The 16,644-nt window shown below is 37.4% G+C and overlaps 1 protein-coding gene across 1 annotated transcript; it reads left to right on the top strand.

Moving 5' to 3' along the window:
- Positions 1 to 342: 342 nt before the first annotated feature.
- NAPEPLD (N-acyl phosphatidylethanolamine phospholipase D) lies at positions 343 to 14,758 on the top strand. Its single transcript, XM_009586952.1, has 5 exons — positions 343 to 351; positions 4,993 to 5,291; positions 11,368 to 12,014; positions 13,043 to 13,157; positions 14,445 to 14,758. Exons 2-5 carry the CDS (start codon positions 4,995 to 4,997, stop codon positions 14,568 to 14,570), a joined length of 1,185 nt encoding a protein of 394 aa, XP_009585247.1. The 5' UTR covers positions 343 to 351; positions 4,993 to 4,994; the 3' UTR covers positions 14,571 to 14,758.
- Positions 14,759 to 16,644: the final 1,886 nt, after the last annotated feature.

Below are 16,644 nucleotides of genomic sequence, written 5' to 3'. Positions count from 1 at the left end.
GAGATCTTCTTTGTGTGAAATCCTAAGACCAAGAGTGTCTGGAATAATTGCTGTTGTAACTGCTGTTGCAGTCATAAAAAAATATGTCTAGTGAAAGAAAACTTCTGAGTTGTGTAGCAGTATACGGTTTGCAGAAAGCTCAGGTTCTTGCTTTGGTAAGGCTACAGTGGTATGATGAACAGCCTGAAGAACTGCACAATAAAAGTTTAAATGCATTCAGAATTTTCCAGTCTCAAACTGTTCATTAATTAAAGCAGACAATTTCAGACCTGAAGGAAAAATAAAAGCACAGCCAAAACTTAGCTGGCAGTCGTTTGATAGTTGAGCGGGCGGGAGGCTTTTTTCAAAAAAGTACTTGTTATGTTCCCTAGTGTTTGCAAATACCTTACCTTTTAGCTGAAATCCGTTTTTGTTTTTGTTTTTTTTTTCTAGTTTCAAGCCAAAAGGTCTGCTTTTTGCAGTCTTAAAAAATACGTATGTTGAAAGAAAACTTCCGAGTTGTGTAGCAGTACGTGTCTTGCAGAAAGCTCAGATTCTTGCTTTGATAAGGCTACAGTGGCATGATGAAGCACAAACCAAATAAGTCTGCTAGGAATTGGGTGCTGTCCCTTTTAAGTGATGTGTAGTGCAGCCCAGTTCCGGATGTAGTCTATATAGAGAGACAGCAATTAGAAATGAACTCGTTGCTTCAAAAATAGATAAAATTAAGGATATTTGGAAAGCTATAGAATATTTGCAAGGTAAGTGTGAAGTTTTGTGGATGTTGTTGGGTTCCAGTAAACTATAGCTTTACAGTAACTCTTTCTTAAACTTTCTGGCTTATGAATTTGTTAAATAAGGACCACATTTCTGTGTAGAAAAGATGGATAAATCTGTTCTGGCAGACTTCATGGTTAGTAGCATGGTTGTATGCTTAGTAGGGGGATCTACATCCATTTCAGTTATGGAGTAGTGGATGTTAGAGGAGACTGGGTGGAAAAAGTGAAGACTCACACAATAGATTTTATGTCGATGCATTTCTTCTTCAAATACAGTTAAAATAATTTGGCTTGAAGCCCTGCTGTGTTTAAAAGACAAATTTAAAAAGAAAAATTTTAATGTCAGAGTGCTTCTTGTAACGTTAATGTATCCTCTTTCCAACCTTCTTTTGGAACAGAAAGTATTAAAATGTTTAACTAAACTTTTAATTATTTTCCTAAATAAACAGAAGACTCAAAGCCAAAATGTTTGTATTCAAGCTTTCAGTTATATAAGCAATGCTAAAATAAACAATTGACCCTAAACCTGTTGTCTTAAGGACTATATCCTGTTTACAGGTGTAAGCCTGTTTATTGTGACATAAGGCATGGGTTTTCCATGCCATGTCCTATCTGATCTACAACTTCTCTCTTGTTTTGTGGATTACTGGGGCCCCTTCGTATTTGGTGCTGGAAAACCAGTTATGTGAGCTCTGTGTTTTGATTCTGTTAGGCTTCATCCTATTCATCAGACAGTGGTGTTCTTCCCCTCTGTCTAGAGTACCTTCTGGCTTCGTGGATTTGGCATGACTAATGGTCTCCTTTAGTAGTTTGTATGTCTTGGTCCATTTTCTTTTCTGAATTCAGCTGGAACAGTAAAGCACCTCTAGGCACGGAGAGGGTGGTTGTGTTGCATCTTGCCTGACCCCTCTTACAAATGGTGGCAATCCACTTGCCCTTGTTTGGCGTTCCTGAAGGATGGGTTCCATTTTTAAGAAAGCAGTTTAATGCTTTTAAGTAGCATAGTAGTTTTCCTCTTTGTTTAAAAGTGTGGAAAATAGAAGATTTCTTGTGGAACCTTACAATAACAAATACCCACCAAGGACATGATCCCTGCCCCTCCCAAGTGAACACAACTCTACTCCAGTTTGATTTTGGTGTCTCTATCACTCATAATTTGGCTGGCAATCCAGTGCTTAAATTTATTTCTCGAGTGTCAAACTATTATTTTTCTTGGGGAAGAAGTCAGGAAAGCTGGGACAAAAATCAGCTCATTTCTGATCGGGTATTTTCTAATATTTAAAACATAGCTGCCAAATCTCCTTGTCTGTAGAGGCTTTCTTTTGCAAAAGGGTAATTGGACTAATAACTGGTTGAGTTTTATTTTAAGCTAGTGATTGCTGGCTCTCAAGAAATGATCGTCTACCATTTTTTAATAAGAAAATTAGATTTCTTTTACTGTATGCCATAAATATTCTAGGATAGATGTTACCAGTTTAAATGAAACAAATGAACTGGCAAGATTGGTACTTCAAAGGAATCTTCAGTTCATCTGGAATACTTCGTCAGTTAATTGTTTGTAAATGTGCCCCTTTCTTATGCATGTAAAAGGGTTTAAAGTATTCTGTGAGCACTAAGGTCATTAGTATTCCATAAGCAACTGAAGGGAATACTAATGAAAGTAATGTATGTGCATCATGTGGAAAATATTTTGGCAGACAGATACCTGCAGTGCCTTAAATGCTTTGGCATTGTCTTTGTTTAATCAGCATAGTTGATCCCTCCTTCCCCTAGAGGGTTATACTTTCAGAATAAGATCAAAGGTTTATATGAAAATTTAAGCAAAAGTAGAATTCACCTATTTTAGAGATGAATGAATAGATAAACAGAAGCTTAAAAATAAAACCTTAGGCACTCCGGTCTCTAATACAAAATGTCTTGTAGGAACAATAATTACAGTAGTTATATATATTTAAAAATCAGACATCTGAGATGTTAACAGAAGAATTTCCTTGAATTAAGTACCTATCTGATTAAACTTTTGTGATTTGTTTTCCTGATGCTTTCTAGAAGAGTAGATGTTTTATGCTGTGTCTGCGTGCTTTGCTAAATGAATAAGCTGACTTGGCATTGAAAATGCTCTTTGAGGAATGCCAAAAAAAAGAAACCCCTCTTAAGTTAAAGTAACAGTTAAAATATCCATTACAATTTTTTGGGTATTCTGTCTGCCTTTTTGTCGCACTGATTCTTTTTGTTACCATTTAGATCTGCTTAAAATGGTATAGAGCAAGTTGGGTGGCTGTTCCATTGAACAGTAAAAGTTTAGTGGAATAGCGAAAAAAGCCTAGCAGTATCAACAGTTAAATTAAAATTATGATGCAGATGTGGTATATTATTGCTAAATAGAAAATACATAAATGGAGTGGTTTCAGTAAAATTACAGAGAAACTAGAGTACAAAGCAATTACATTAAAACAAGATTATGACCAAGGGTACTATTTACCAAAAAAATCATACCAGCAATGTTTTCTGAACGTTGTTCATGCTTCTTTATCAGAAGTGAATTTTGATGCATTAATATTTTATCTCTACTGTGTGGCAAAATAATGGTTATTTTGTTAAGAAAATTGCACGATATTTATCAATTGTCATATCTTTGCAACTGACACCACACTTTCTGTTAGTAATCGGTTGCTGCTGAATTTGAAGTTAGAGCATCACCAGTAAATGCATTTGTGTTCAATCTGATAACACTTACATGTGTGTAAAATCCTAGCTGTAATGTTGCAGTGGCAATATTCCCCCCCCCCCCACCCTCCCCCCCCCCCTTAATTATTAACTTACGAGGGCACAGTGAGTTATGCATACCCAGCTACTTAGAAAATATCTCATTTAGGAAGTAATTTCCAAGAAAACTGTGGGCTTTAATTCTGTTCTCTGAAAATGTTGTTTGAGTGGACTGGCTTTGGTACATCAGCCCAATGCTTCTCATATGAGTATACAGCTAAGTTTGAGTATCTGAGTTAATGAAATAGTAGATAGTCTAAAAAATGTGGTGGAGAGTTTTCCACAGGACAAACTTCACAATTTGTTATTAAAAATGATTCCTGCACCTAAGCAGTATATCATGCTGTCTGTTCATTACTGGTCATCTTCTAGTTTTTATCAGGTAGAGCTTGCAAGTGCCAGAAAGTTGTGTACTCTTTAAAATAGCAACCTTTTTTTTTTTTAAAAAAAAAAAAACTGTCAGAACAGTATATTTACTTTCAACTGAAATGTTGAAAGTAAATACAGAAACTGAAGCATTTGGCTTCAACTGAATTGCTTCAACAACTTTTAAAATAAAATAGAAGTATTTGGTTTTTTTCTACCTTGGATATAATGAGATCAATAGGACTCCATATTCCTCCTAAACTCTGCAACACTTAAGTGCAGTTTGGAATAAGAGAGTGACTACGGAGTTTACAGTTTTCTAAGAAGTGTGCCAGAATTGTGACTTTATAGAAATAAGCTTGTCTCAGTTATTTTCCCACTTTTTTACATTTCACAATGGAATTAAGAACAGACATTGCAGCCATGATTTATTTGTGATATTCCAATTTTCTGTGGCCTTTCATTAGTCAGTTCAGTTAAATTTGTATCAAAATTGTATTTGAAACAGTTACTTTTACTGTTATTACAATAAGCTTTTCTTTTGTTTTGGACAAAACAGGAAGCAGGACCAAACGTCTTTTGTGTTCTGACTTTTCTGCATGTATGTGCATCTTGTCAGTAGAAGTAGCGTGTTGTTAGCAGCATGAGGCTGTTGCTCTTACTACAAAACAAAGTTACTATATAGACAAACCCTGTAAAGGTACTGTATAGTTCCAGTGTCTCTTGCACAGGTTTGCAGGATCGTATTACATCAGGCACTAAATGTTCTTCCAAAATGTAAATTAAGGAACCCTTCCCCCTCACTCTTGCAGTTGGTAGATAATAGTGTTAGTATCTGAAGCTGTGCATACTGGGGAGTAAAATTCTGTCTGAACTACAAAGAGTTCTCATGTCTACTTGCCACAGCATGTTTTTGAAGTCATTTGTGTAATAGCAAATGTTTCAAAAGCATATTTTGTTGAGGAAAAAATACAGTAGATCATAAAATGAGAAGGGCAGGCTTGTTTCTAGTGTGTGTGAGAACACTCAATCTTATGAATGTTGATGTTAGTCCAAGAAAAGATTGATTAATTTAAAATTTATTTTAGTTCTCCTCAAAAAGATATGGATAAGAAAATGGGTGAAGAGCAGCCTTTGACTGCGTGTAACCAGTACCCTAAAGAAGCGGTGAGGAAACGTCAGAATTCGGGTCGAGGTTCCAGGGGCAGCGATTCTTCCAGGACCTCCAGGAAAAGCTTCAGGCTGGACTACAGATTAGAAGAGGACGTAACTAAATCAAAGAGAGGCAAAGATGGGAAATTTGTCAACCCGTGGCCAACATGGAAATCGCCAACCTTGCCAAATATTTTGAAATGGTCCCTCATGGAAAAAAATAACAGCAATGTGCCATGCTCAAAGCAGGTAAATACTTGCATGTTTTCTGTTCTTGATGTAGACTCCTTTTACCTCTGCTTTAATCAATAAAATAAGACAGTTTCTAACTAATATTTATTAGGCATCTTTTGGAAACTTAGTTCTAAGTGTTGTTTTTCTAATTTTTATTATCACTTTATTCTTTTCAAAAGGTGGGTTACTACTTTCTGCCTCTTTAATTTTTTTCTCCTTTCTGTTAGTTCCATGCTCTTTGATTTATCCAGCTCTGCTTATATTTACAAAACCAGCAAAAATGGCACCCTAGCTCAATCATAAACTTACAGTTACATTCTTCCCTTTTTAACAGGTGTTGCCTTATGAAGCATACTACTAACATTATTTGTATTGGATGAAACAGCTGTGGCACATCTCATTTTAAAAATCTTGCCTTTTCTTTTTTCCAGACTGCCATTTACTACATATGTTACATCTTTTTCATAAAAATGTAATAAATAGTTGCTGTCATTTACTTATGGAAGTGTTTGCAAATCTATGTTTTTCTGTTTCAGTACACCAGGAGAAAAAATTGCATGTTAAAACTAACCCGAGCGAGTATTTGTACTGATATACTAAAGGTACAGTGCCAGTTTACTGGGAAACACCATCATTTGTTCTTGGTGTATTGCTTCTGTCAGATAATGTATTTAAAGAAGGAGGCAGGGGAAGCAACCTCTGAGAGAAGCTTCTTTTCCATGAAGAGTAATGGATACTGGAAGGCCGCGGGTTATCTTTGTGGCCACAGCAAGTGTTACGATGGTTACAGTTTTGACAGTTAGGATTACTTCTCAGTGTATTTTCTAATGTGTTGACTGCACTTTGGAAAAACTGTGCTGAAGGGTCCGCAAGCAGGAAAAGCATTTTTGAACAAATAGGTGTTAATAATGCTTTTAAGCATCCAAGGTGGCAAGCATAAGCTATAAATCTCACAGGCAGTATTTAGCAAAGAGCTTACACTTTTCATTTTTATCTTATGTGAATTAATTGTGAAGGAAGGAATTTGATCAGCTTTACAGAGAGGAAGGCCATGTTACTTATTAACACGTGATGGTCAGAGGCTTGGGGATTTTTTTTAAGGATATGTGGCACGGAACATGTTTAAGGGGGAAATAATCTTGGCTGTAATTGTTCTATAATAGTAACAGTTTGACTTCAGAAAGAAGCACAACAAGCCTATTTTGGTCTTGGGATCCCTTCTAGCAATTTACTGTTTTAAATTTGGTGTCTTGCTTCTAGACATCGTCTGCACCTTGTAGTAGTAACAGTGGTTGTGTCTCACTTAGTGTGTACAGCTTTCTAGGCAGTGGGCTGCATTATGATACTTTGGTCACATTTTTGTGTAAAACTCACACCTTGGCTTTTTCAATTGCCTTTGACCATTGCCCTATTCTGTATGTGTATAATAGGCTTCGTATTTTGCCAGAAACCTGGTTAGTGACTGAAATACCTAGAAGGCAGTGCTAAGGTGTTCTACAGAGTGCAGAATATACAGCTCTGATGGCAGTGGAGAACTGCAGCACTCCCCTTTAATTTAGAGATTATCCCTGCAATAAAGGATGATTACAAAGAAATCTACACTGCACCAGTTGTAAAGCTCTCTCTCTGACCCAGTTGGGATTCATTTTGGACTAGTTTTATTGCTTTGCGTCTGAAATTTTTTAATTAAGTGCCTGCAATTATTCAGGAGCTCAGTGAAGTTAAATCAGAAATAGAAAAACCTAGATAGAGATCAATGAAATGCACTTCTTGGGTCCTCAGCCATTTTCGATGCTATGTTTGCTCCACACCTAAATCAACCTGTAAAGCACTTCTGAGCTTGTTTAAAATTGAAACTAAGGGCCCCATACTTTATTTAGCACTGCTAGGTAGCATATCCTTCAAGCAGACTCCTACTTCAATTTCCACATTGAGTGTGCCTAGTGATACCCTGCTATGCTGGGCAAATTCAGTTTATCTGTACCAAGTGCTTTGCATATGTAAAAAAAGCATATTATCCAGGATATGTACTTCACTGTGTAAAAGCTATATGTATTATAATCATGCCTTCACAACAAGCCTCTATCATTATCCAGAATGCATAGACTTTTTGTATTTTCATTACAGGCTTTATTAATAACTCTTTTCAGTGCTGTTGAAGTGTCTTTAATTATTACTTGTTGGATCAACAATTTAGATTGTTCTCATTTCTGTAAAATCCAGTGATATTCCAGTAAGTGCCAAAAATCCTAAGCTAATTAGCTAGTCTTACCAAAGCCCGTCATGTGTTTCTTCTTGCTTTGCATTAGGAAGGAAAGAAGAACATGGGAGGGGGGAAGGGGCACAGCAGGAGGAATTTTTCTATTACTCCAGTGATGAATAAAAGACAGTATTAGGCACATTTCGCTTATGTTGGTAGCTGATTTGACATTAATGCCATATTTCAAAGATCTGTTGTAGTATTAATATGTTTCTGGTTAGTCTGACAGAGGACAAAATGTACTATAGCAGGATAAAGGTTCCATAAGATTATGTATTTCGTTCATTATGTTGTTTTATCCTGTTGTATGTGCTCTAAGAATTTCATATGACGTCTACTGCCAAGAGAACTTGTGTTTTAGTTTGAAATCTTACGAGTTGAGTAATGAATCCTTATTGCCTTAAAAGGTAATTTTGGGGATTTTTTTCTAAATAGTAAAAAAAAAAACAAAAACCAAAACAAAAAAAACAACCCAAACACAAAAAACCCCAAACCCAAAACCCACGCGGTGAGAAGTAATTTCTTTAGCTATCTCCCTATGTGATTTACTATGATAGCTCAAAATAATGCCTGATTTCTGATCTCATCTCCTGAGGAATCTCTGATTTGGATCAGACACCTGTGTATCACAAACCTGTAGATCTCATACAGAGTCAGTGCTTTACAAGTTATACTGCTGTTGTGCTCTTGGTTTGCCTTGAATTTTTGTTTACAGAATTTTGTTTAAATAGGTTAGGATACTAGTTGTTTGAACTGTGCTATCCTTTATTTATCAATCTTCCTGTCTGCATGTCCTTTACAAATGCCTTTTAGAGTCATTAGTTTTATCTTTAAATCAACTGTTCAAAATATTTAGTAGTGTCCGTCCTAGTGACATCCCTGTAGAGCCTTTAATAGTGCAAATGTGTTGTGGTTTGACCCCAGCAGGCAGCTCAGCCCCACCCAGCCGCTCACTCACTCCCCCCCGGTGGGATGGGGGAGAGAATCAGAAGCGTGAAAGTGCGAAAACTCGTGGGTTGAAATAAAGGCAGTTTAACAGGTAAAGCAAAAGCTGCGCACGCAAGCAAAGCAAAACAGGGAATTCATTCGCTACTTCCCATCGGCAGGCAAGTGTTCAGCCATCTCCAGGAAACCAGGGCTCCATCACGTGTACAGTTACTTGGGAAGGCAAACGCCATCGCTCTGAAAGTCCCCCCCTTCCTTCTTTTCCCCCCAGCTTTATATGCTTAACATGATGTCATATAGTATGGAATATCCCTTTGATCAGTTGGGGTCAGCTGTCCTGGCAGGGTCCCCTCCCAGCTTCTCGTGTACCCCCAGCCTACTGGCTTTGACGCTGTGTAAGCACTGTTCAGAATAGCTGAAACATCAGTCTGTTATCAATACTGTTTTGGTCCCAAATCCAAAACATGGCACCATATTGAGCTACTCTGAAGAAAATTATCCCAGCTAAAACCAGTACAATATGTTTAAGTCCCAGTTAAGAACTCATTGTTCACGTCTGCCAATTAGCTGGTTCTTAATCCATTTGGTATTGTTTGTTAATATTGCATGATACTAATTTTAAAAACTAGTTTGTGTCAAATGTCAGCAAAAATAAAGTGGATTCATTTAGAGTTCTCAGAATAGTTTGTAGTCTACCTTTAAAAACAACTACTTAAAAACATTTTCCATAAAAAATGTACTTACTGACCTAAATTGCGTTATGACAATTAATTATTAAATTCCACAGCTGAGTTTAACTTACTTGATGTAATCTGATTTGTTGACTTAACCATGTGTAATTTGGTGGGTTGTCCCAATTTCCATTTTTCAGTATTATGTTAGTTTTGTGGATCTTCCACTCTTTTTTAAAATAAAGTGTCACAATATAACACACTCTGTGGTTCAGTTTTCTCCTGTCAGCATCGTTCCCATGTTCTTAGTATGAAATAGAGATAAGAAAGTGATATTTCTTTCTTGGAGAAGCAGCAGTTTGTCTCAGTCTAATACTCATACTCTGTTTATTCTTGTATGAATTAAGTGATTGTATTGTACTAACCTTATATTCAGCCTTATAGAAGGTTATCTATTTCTTGTTCCTGGAGACTGTAATGAAACTTTTTCAGTAGACATGTCCTGTCCATTAGCTCTCAGAAAAAGCAGTTTCATTAATATTTTATTACTTACAGTAGGATTGCAGGGGAGTGGGGGGGGGGTGTTTGTTTTTCCCTGACATATGCCCTCCAAATCAATAAAATACTGTGGAGAAAGCAACTTTCCTGAAGCTGTCAGGTCTGTTTTAGCAAGGGAAATCCTAGACTCCTAAACTGTCACAGCATCAGCTGCGCTTTTAAGGGAGCGGGAGGTTAGCTCTGTATAAACTCACTGCTGATCTACTATCCTAGACCTATGAGAGCAGCAACCATGATAGGGAGACTCTGACTAGGAACCAGAAGTGCTGGGACATCTGTGATTACCAGGGAGAGAAGAGTGTCGAGTCTGTGGAAGGTGCCTAACATAGGAAAAATCTTCTGAAGTGATGTGAGGAGTTCAGACCAGAACTGTTTGTGAGGAGGGCCTTAGCCACACTGTGGCAGAGCTGGAGATGGTCAGGAACCCTGAGAAGACTTTTTGTTTGGTTGTTTTTTTTAATAGGAAAACTCTTTAATTATTACAAATAAAGCTGCTGCATAAGCATGTCAACCAAACTGCAGTGAAGAATTTAACTCCTGTTCAAAGTGAGAGAATGAGCAGTGGTTTGATGATGAGTTTCAGTAGATAATGTACAGCCATGGCCTCCTTTGTGCCAACTGTCCTCTTGAGGCTGCACACAGAGTCAAATTTGGAAGCCGATCGAGCTGAAAGCTGTCTATTTTCCTCGTAATGTTCAGCTGTATCGGTTCTCTGACCTGTCAGATTTGAGCGGGGACTGCAAAAGCATTGAGGCTGGAACAAGAGGGCAGATGGGGGAAGATTTCCGTAACTTTGTAACACAGGTTAGGATTTAGGTTGATTTAAGTCATTCATGGGACTGCATCCTGAACATACAGGGAGATCAGTATAGTGATTTATTCAGTAATAATTAAACTTGCCTAGAAGGCTTCAATAAAACATCGCAAGAAGCGTAGCTAAGTGCCTAAAGGACCGTCTTAAAAATGAGATCTGAGTTATAGTTTGTATTTCATGAATGTTCATTGAATTATTGGCAGGATAGAAAGAGAGAATGGTAAAAGCTAACATCAGCCAAGTGGGGTTAACCTCCATGTGCTGCTTCTATACGTAATGGAGAGAGAGGGTCTGCTAAAGGTGAATAGAACAGAGCTTTTGCAGAATGCTGTTGGGAACATTGCTTTCTCCTTCATCCGTGGGTTTGTGACTTACTTGTGCTGGGACTTAGGGGATGCATCATTTAGTTGCACAAGCTAAACTTGAGCATTTGTTACAGTAAGTGTGTGTGTATATATATTCTTTTCCAGGTCAGGAAGGCCAACTGATTGCAGAGCCTTTCCCAGGATGTTGTTAGTGCTTTGCAGTGCTTTCATTGCAATGCTTTCAGACTCTCTTTCTGTATTTGTAGGTCTCCTGGCCTGATGGGATACTCTCGAGCTCTCTCTCCTCTCTCTTGACAGAGTGAAAATATTACAAAAACCTAAGATGAAATTAGGAGGAAGTAGCTGGGGAAATGGTCATTAAAAAGGCATCTGTTTTGTGTTGCAGTTCTCTGGTTGCCTAAAAATATAAACAAAACGCAAGTCTTGACTGTAATGATTTGTGCCTTGTATGCAGTTTTTGTTCCGTGGCCAAGTACATTCTGAAATTTCTCATGCATATTGTGTTCTTTTTTGCTAGGAACTCGATAAAGAGCTTCCAGTATTAAAACCTTACTTTGTTCAAAAGCCGGAACTTGCTGGGAAGACAGGAACTGGTATGCGAGTCACGTGGTTGGGACATGCCTCAGTTATGGTGGAAATGGATGAACTTATATTTCTTACTGACCCAATCTTCAGCCAGCGAGCTTCCCCTACTCAGCTGGTGGGTCCCAAGCGCTTCCGAGGACCTCCATGCACAGTAGAGCAGCTCCCCAAAATAGATGCAGTCATGATCAGCCACACCCATTATGATCATTTGGACTACAACACTGTAACGAGTTTAAATGAACGCTTCGGGAGTGAGCTACGCTGGTTTGTGCCTCTGGGGCTCTTGGACTGGATGCAGAGATGTGGTTGTGAGAATGTGATTGAACTGGATTGGTGGGAAGAGAACTGCGTCCCTGGTCATGATGCGGTAACTTTTGTCTTCACCCCTTCTCAACATTGGTGCAAAAGGACTGCGACAGATGATAACAAGGTTCTTTGGGGCAGCTGGTCTGTCTTGGGACCTTGGAATAGGTTTTTCTTTTCAGGAGATACTGGATATTGTGTTGCTTTTGAACAGATAGGTAAAAGGTTTGGACCTTTTGATCTTGCAGCCATCCCCATTGGAGCTTATGAGCCAAGGTATGAAAATCAAAGTTTGATCAAAATACATAAATGAAATGATATACTGATGACAAAAAAATACACCCAGAAGTGAAAACTGTAGGTATACTTACATTAAGATTTTACAACAGAATATAGAGGCAAAAGAATGAGATTGCTGAATGACAATAAAAAAGCAGGCAATCGGATGATGGAGCTGAAATGTCTAGGATACTTGCCTGTGTATGTGCACTGTTCTTGGAGGGTCTTTCTTCTTCAGACTTAAGCAGAGCAAGGATGAATCGGCTGACTTCCATGAAAAACATTGACTAAAAATCTAGAATTACTTTGTGGCTTTTTCTTTTAAGTACCATCACTTAATCCAACCCATTTAGATGTATGCAATTTGCAGCATTTTTCTCTTGCTTCAGTCCTTACAACTTATGTTTTTGCAACTTATCTGGAGATAAAGATGAATCCTTTATAGAGTGTGAAAGATCTGTTTGTTTAAGCATTTGTATCCTACTTATGACAGGGTATCTAAACTTTTACATGATAATCTCATATAATGCTGGAAGCAGAGCATGTATAGGCTGGGAAAGGAAGATAGGAATCAGAATAACGTGGTAAAAATCCGGTATCTTTCAAGAATTGCCAGGTTCTCTCTTCTGCTTTACCACCTGTTTCCTTTAGGCTATCTTCTGAAGCACACAGTTTTTGGTGTGTGCTGCTAGCATGAAATTTTTTCAGGGATGGATTTAAATCTATGGCCTTAATGCCTCAAGGCACCAGTAATCTGTTCTTATACTATTAAAAATATAGGTAAGAAAAAAAATGTTTGAAAAGAGGAGTGAAATACATGAACTGCTGTTTTGTGGGTATGTTGGTATATTCCAGCTTGTTGATTTTGAGTGTTCTGTATGTTGTTCAGACATCCATGCACCATAATTTTTTTGATAGGTGAACTTTTTTTTTTTAAGATTCTTTGCAACTTACCCAATGAAAGTAAAGAAGAAATCTTGCACTGAATTAGGTGACACAAAAAAATTTACTTTGTGTTTTGGTAGGTGGTTTATGAAATACCAGCATGTGGATCCTGAAGAAGCAGTAAGAATCCATATTGATGTTCAAGCAAAGCAGTCTGTAGCAATTCACTGGGGGACCTTTGCTTTAGCAAATGAGGTAAATTTCAATACTATACATGAGCTCAGATTTCCTGAGTACAGTGTCATTAATGAAGATCTGCTCTTGCAGTTTAACCTACACATCTGTAAATGTATACTTAAAATGTAATCTTTGTATGAGTGAAAAGTTGTTACTGTATGTACTGTCGTTAAAAACAATGCTTAGCTTTTCATAACCAATTACATAAAAGGTTTCCACAGTTAAGATTGATTTGAAAGTACAGTTATTGAAACAAATGTGGAGGATTTCTGATATCCAAAAGCTGAGGAACATGAAAGATGGGGTCACGTTATGCAATAATAAAAGTAAACTCAGCAGTGCATCACTTGGAGACAGTAAGAATTGCATGCTTGTAGGTCAATACAGTATTTATTAATCTGTCTAGTAAATAAATTGAATGGTATTTTTGATAGGTGATTCATAGTTAAATTCCAGCAAGAATATGAAAAACTTGAGTTATTCTGAGTTGCTGATTTTTTGTTTATTTTTTTATTCTTCCTCCTGCTCCCTGCCAAGTCCCCAGTTCTAATTAGGAGGTTACCCAGGTACCTTAACAGTGACTAAAAATGCAGTGAAAGGGAATTGTCTACACCTACTTTGATACACCTTGTCTGGTAGCCGTTTTTCAACTTTATCTTTGCATCAGTTGCACCACTTTATCTTATAACTCAGGCCTGATGCTGTTAGCTATGTTCACCTGGTATGTCATATTTTCTTTAACTTGGATGTAACATTTTCTATCCACGATGCTTCTAATAAGCTGTGTCACTAGCACCCACGGTACAAATGCTATTGTGTACTTAGAAGCACAAAAAAATGGATGATTTCTCCCTGAGGATGCCTTTTCTGGAATGTAACAAATACAATGAAGTAACTTCAGGGGGACCTCATTGAAATGGCACTAGTTTTTAAACAGTAAAGCTGAAAACTTTGTTTTACTAACCGAGCGAAAGCGCCATCTGCTGACCTGTTAACCCTTCCTCCTCTGGGCTAGCCACAAGGAATCGCCGTGTTTCTGCTTCTGAGAGATCTCTTCAATACATTGAAGAGGACTGAGTTTTGGATGATAGGTTATGCCCTGCTAGTTACTCTACAACTGTAAATCAGCATTCTTACCGTTTAAAAACTGAAAATGAAACCAAACATTTTAATTTGACAAATATATCCCCCCTTTTTAGAGAATGTTTAAAAAGTGAACCATTTCTTGTTTAGAGCAGTGATATTCTTTTTTCCCTCAAATGCTGCGGTGGTATCTTTTCCCTCATATTATTCTTACTTTTCCAGTATTACTTGGATCCTCCAGTTAAACTGAATGAAGCTCTTGAAAGATATGGCTTGAAAAAAGAAGACTTCTTTGTCTTAAACCACGGAGAATCACGGGACTTGAGTACAAATGATGGATTTGAATAATGAAACAATAGCAGTTCCTTGTAAGCCTTGTTTGATTTGAACTAGCAATTAATGTTACAAATATTAATATGATGTATTTACAAAGTAGATTTTTTGGAGTGAACTGGATTTTTAGGTGCCAGGTTTGTCAGTTTCAGAACTAAAACTTGCATACCAATTTCATGATAAATTTTACTAGTTATATTGTTTATACATTTTGAGAGGTGATCCAAAAACTGGTTAATATGTAAGGTATTGTCTGGGAGTAACTTGCAGTTTCAACTCTTATGTATACCACTGATAAATTACTGCTTGTTCTTCTTTTTAAAACTCATCATCTTACCTGCAACAGCAATAATAACCTCAGCACAGGACATATTCTTAGAATTAATGGCTGACTTGAATTAGTCATTGTTAGAATGTCGTCTCCCACTTGTTAGTCATTAATCTTCAGGTTATGCCCTGTACCTTGACAGCTTCACTGTATGTTTTGTGGGTGGAGTCTTCCAATACAGCTGTGTTGTTAAAGCACAAGCACAGTAAAATAACTATTTTACTGAGTGCTTCTACATTTTCATATGTTGACGAACCACAAAAGCTGAATTTTACAATGATCTAAAAAAACGTGCCTTGTAAAGAGAGAGATAATTTAATATTGCATCATTGATGTGTAAAACTTACTGCTGGCCAGAGTACCTGCACACTTCCATTGTTTTGTCAATATTTTTAAGTTAGGCCTGAATGTGTCTACAATAACTTTCTTGTCAAATGCAGTACATGAAATCGAAGAATCCCTTAATGGCGCTTGTCTTTGCATCGACTCAGCCTATTATTAAGTACTTTTTTTTTTTTTAAGTTAAAAGTCTTAAGCAAGGGCTGTGGTATTTTTTCTTGTAGCTTCCTTATAATTTTAAAGTTGAATGAAAGATTACAACATTGTTCAGTATTGTAAAACTTGGCTAAATGTATCTGTATGAAATTGCCATGCTAATTTACGGAATTAAAACCTACTGTTGTCAATAAAATGGGTTGTTATTCTCCTTCATAATCCATTGGCAAATCATTTTTTGTTCATGATTTGTTTTGGTCTATGGGATATGTGCCTTTTTTTGCTCTTTCTGTGCATTACATTTTATGTTCATACTCCATGAAGATAAATTAAAAAAAGACACATTATTTCCCTGCAATTTAAAGACATGAACTTCTGGCAACTAATTAAAAACAGTTAATGAGATTTCATGCTAGGAACAAACTGAAGTAATCTTTTAACTGTTTACAGTTATCTTTTAAAAATTTGTATCGGGGAGTCCGAGAAGTCTTAAAGATCTTAATACCAACAAAGAACAGCAGAAGGAGGCAAAGATCAGTTAGTCCAAGTTCATGGCGAGGAAGGCTTCTGAACAGAGGATTACACTTACATGCGAGAAAATGTAGGTTATATTCCTTTGGTGGGATTCATATTTGACAAACATTAAGATTTCTTTATTTGAAAAGGTAATTCTAGTATGGTCTAGATGTATTCACCAGAATGTGTTCAAAACTGGTTTAAAACTACTCTCAGTCATTCAGTGTTGATTTTGGGAGGGTATTTCAGATGAAGTCACTGTTGGGCTTCTTATTTGCACAATAGCTTCAATAATGATTTGGATAATCATAGAATTATTAAGGTTGGAAAAGACTTCTAAGATCATCGAGTCCAACCATTAAACCAACACCACCATGCCCACTAAACCATGTCCCTAAATGCCACATCTACACATCTTTTAAATACTTCCAGGGTTGGTGACTCAACCACTTCCCTGGGCAGCCTGTTCCAAGGCTTGACAAATTTTTCCTAACGTCCAGTCTAAACCTCCCTTGGTGCAACTTGAGGCCATTTCCTCTTGTCCTATCGCTTGTTACTTGGGAGAAGAGACCAACACCCACCTCGCTACAACCTCCTTTCAGGTAGTTGTAGAGCGTGATAAGGTCTCCCCTGAGCCTTCTCTTCTCCAGGCTAAACAGTCCCAGCTCCCTCAGCCGCTCCTCATAAGACTTGTGCTCCAGACCCCTCACCAGTTTCGTTCCCCTTCACTGGACACGCTCCAGCACCTCA

Source organism: Fulmarus glacialis, unplaced genomic scaffold, assembly GCF_000690835.1.
Source record: "Fulmarus glacialis isolate BGI_N327 unplaced genomic scaffold, ASM69083v1 scaffold10591, whole genome shotgun sequence".
Lineage (NCBI taxonomy): Eukaryota > Metazoa > Chordata > Aves > Procellariiformes > Procellariidae > Fulmarus > Fulmarus glacialis.
Note: the sequence above shows the minus strand (reverse complement) of the source record. Positions and strands in the feature narration are given on the sequence as shown.

Excerpts from the sequence above, each read along its gene's own strand:
- NAPEPLD (XM_009586952.1), top strand. The coding sequence starts at position 4,995 with ATGGATAAGAAAATGGGTGAAGAGCAGCCTTTGACTGCGTGTAACCAG. Across the intron at positions 5,292-11,367 it reads ATGTGCCATGCTCAAAGCAG|GAACTCGATAAAGAGCTTCC; the intron begins GTAAATACTTGC and ends CTTTTTTGCTAG. Across the intron at positions 12,015-13,042 it reads ATTGGAGCTTATGAGCCAAG|GTGGTTTATGAAATACCAGC; the intron begins GTATGAAAATCA and ends GTGTTTTGGTAG.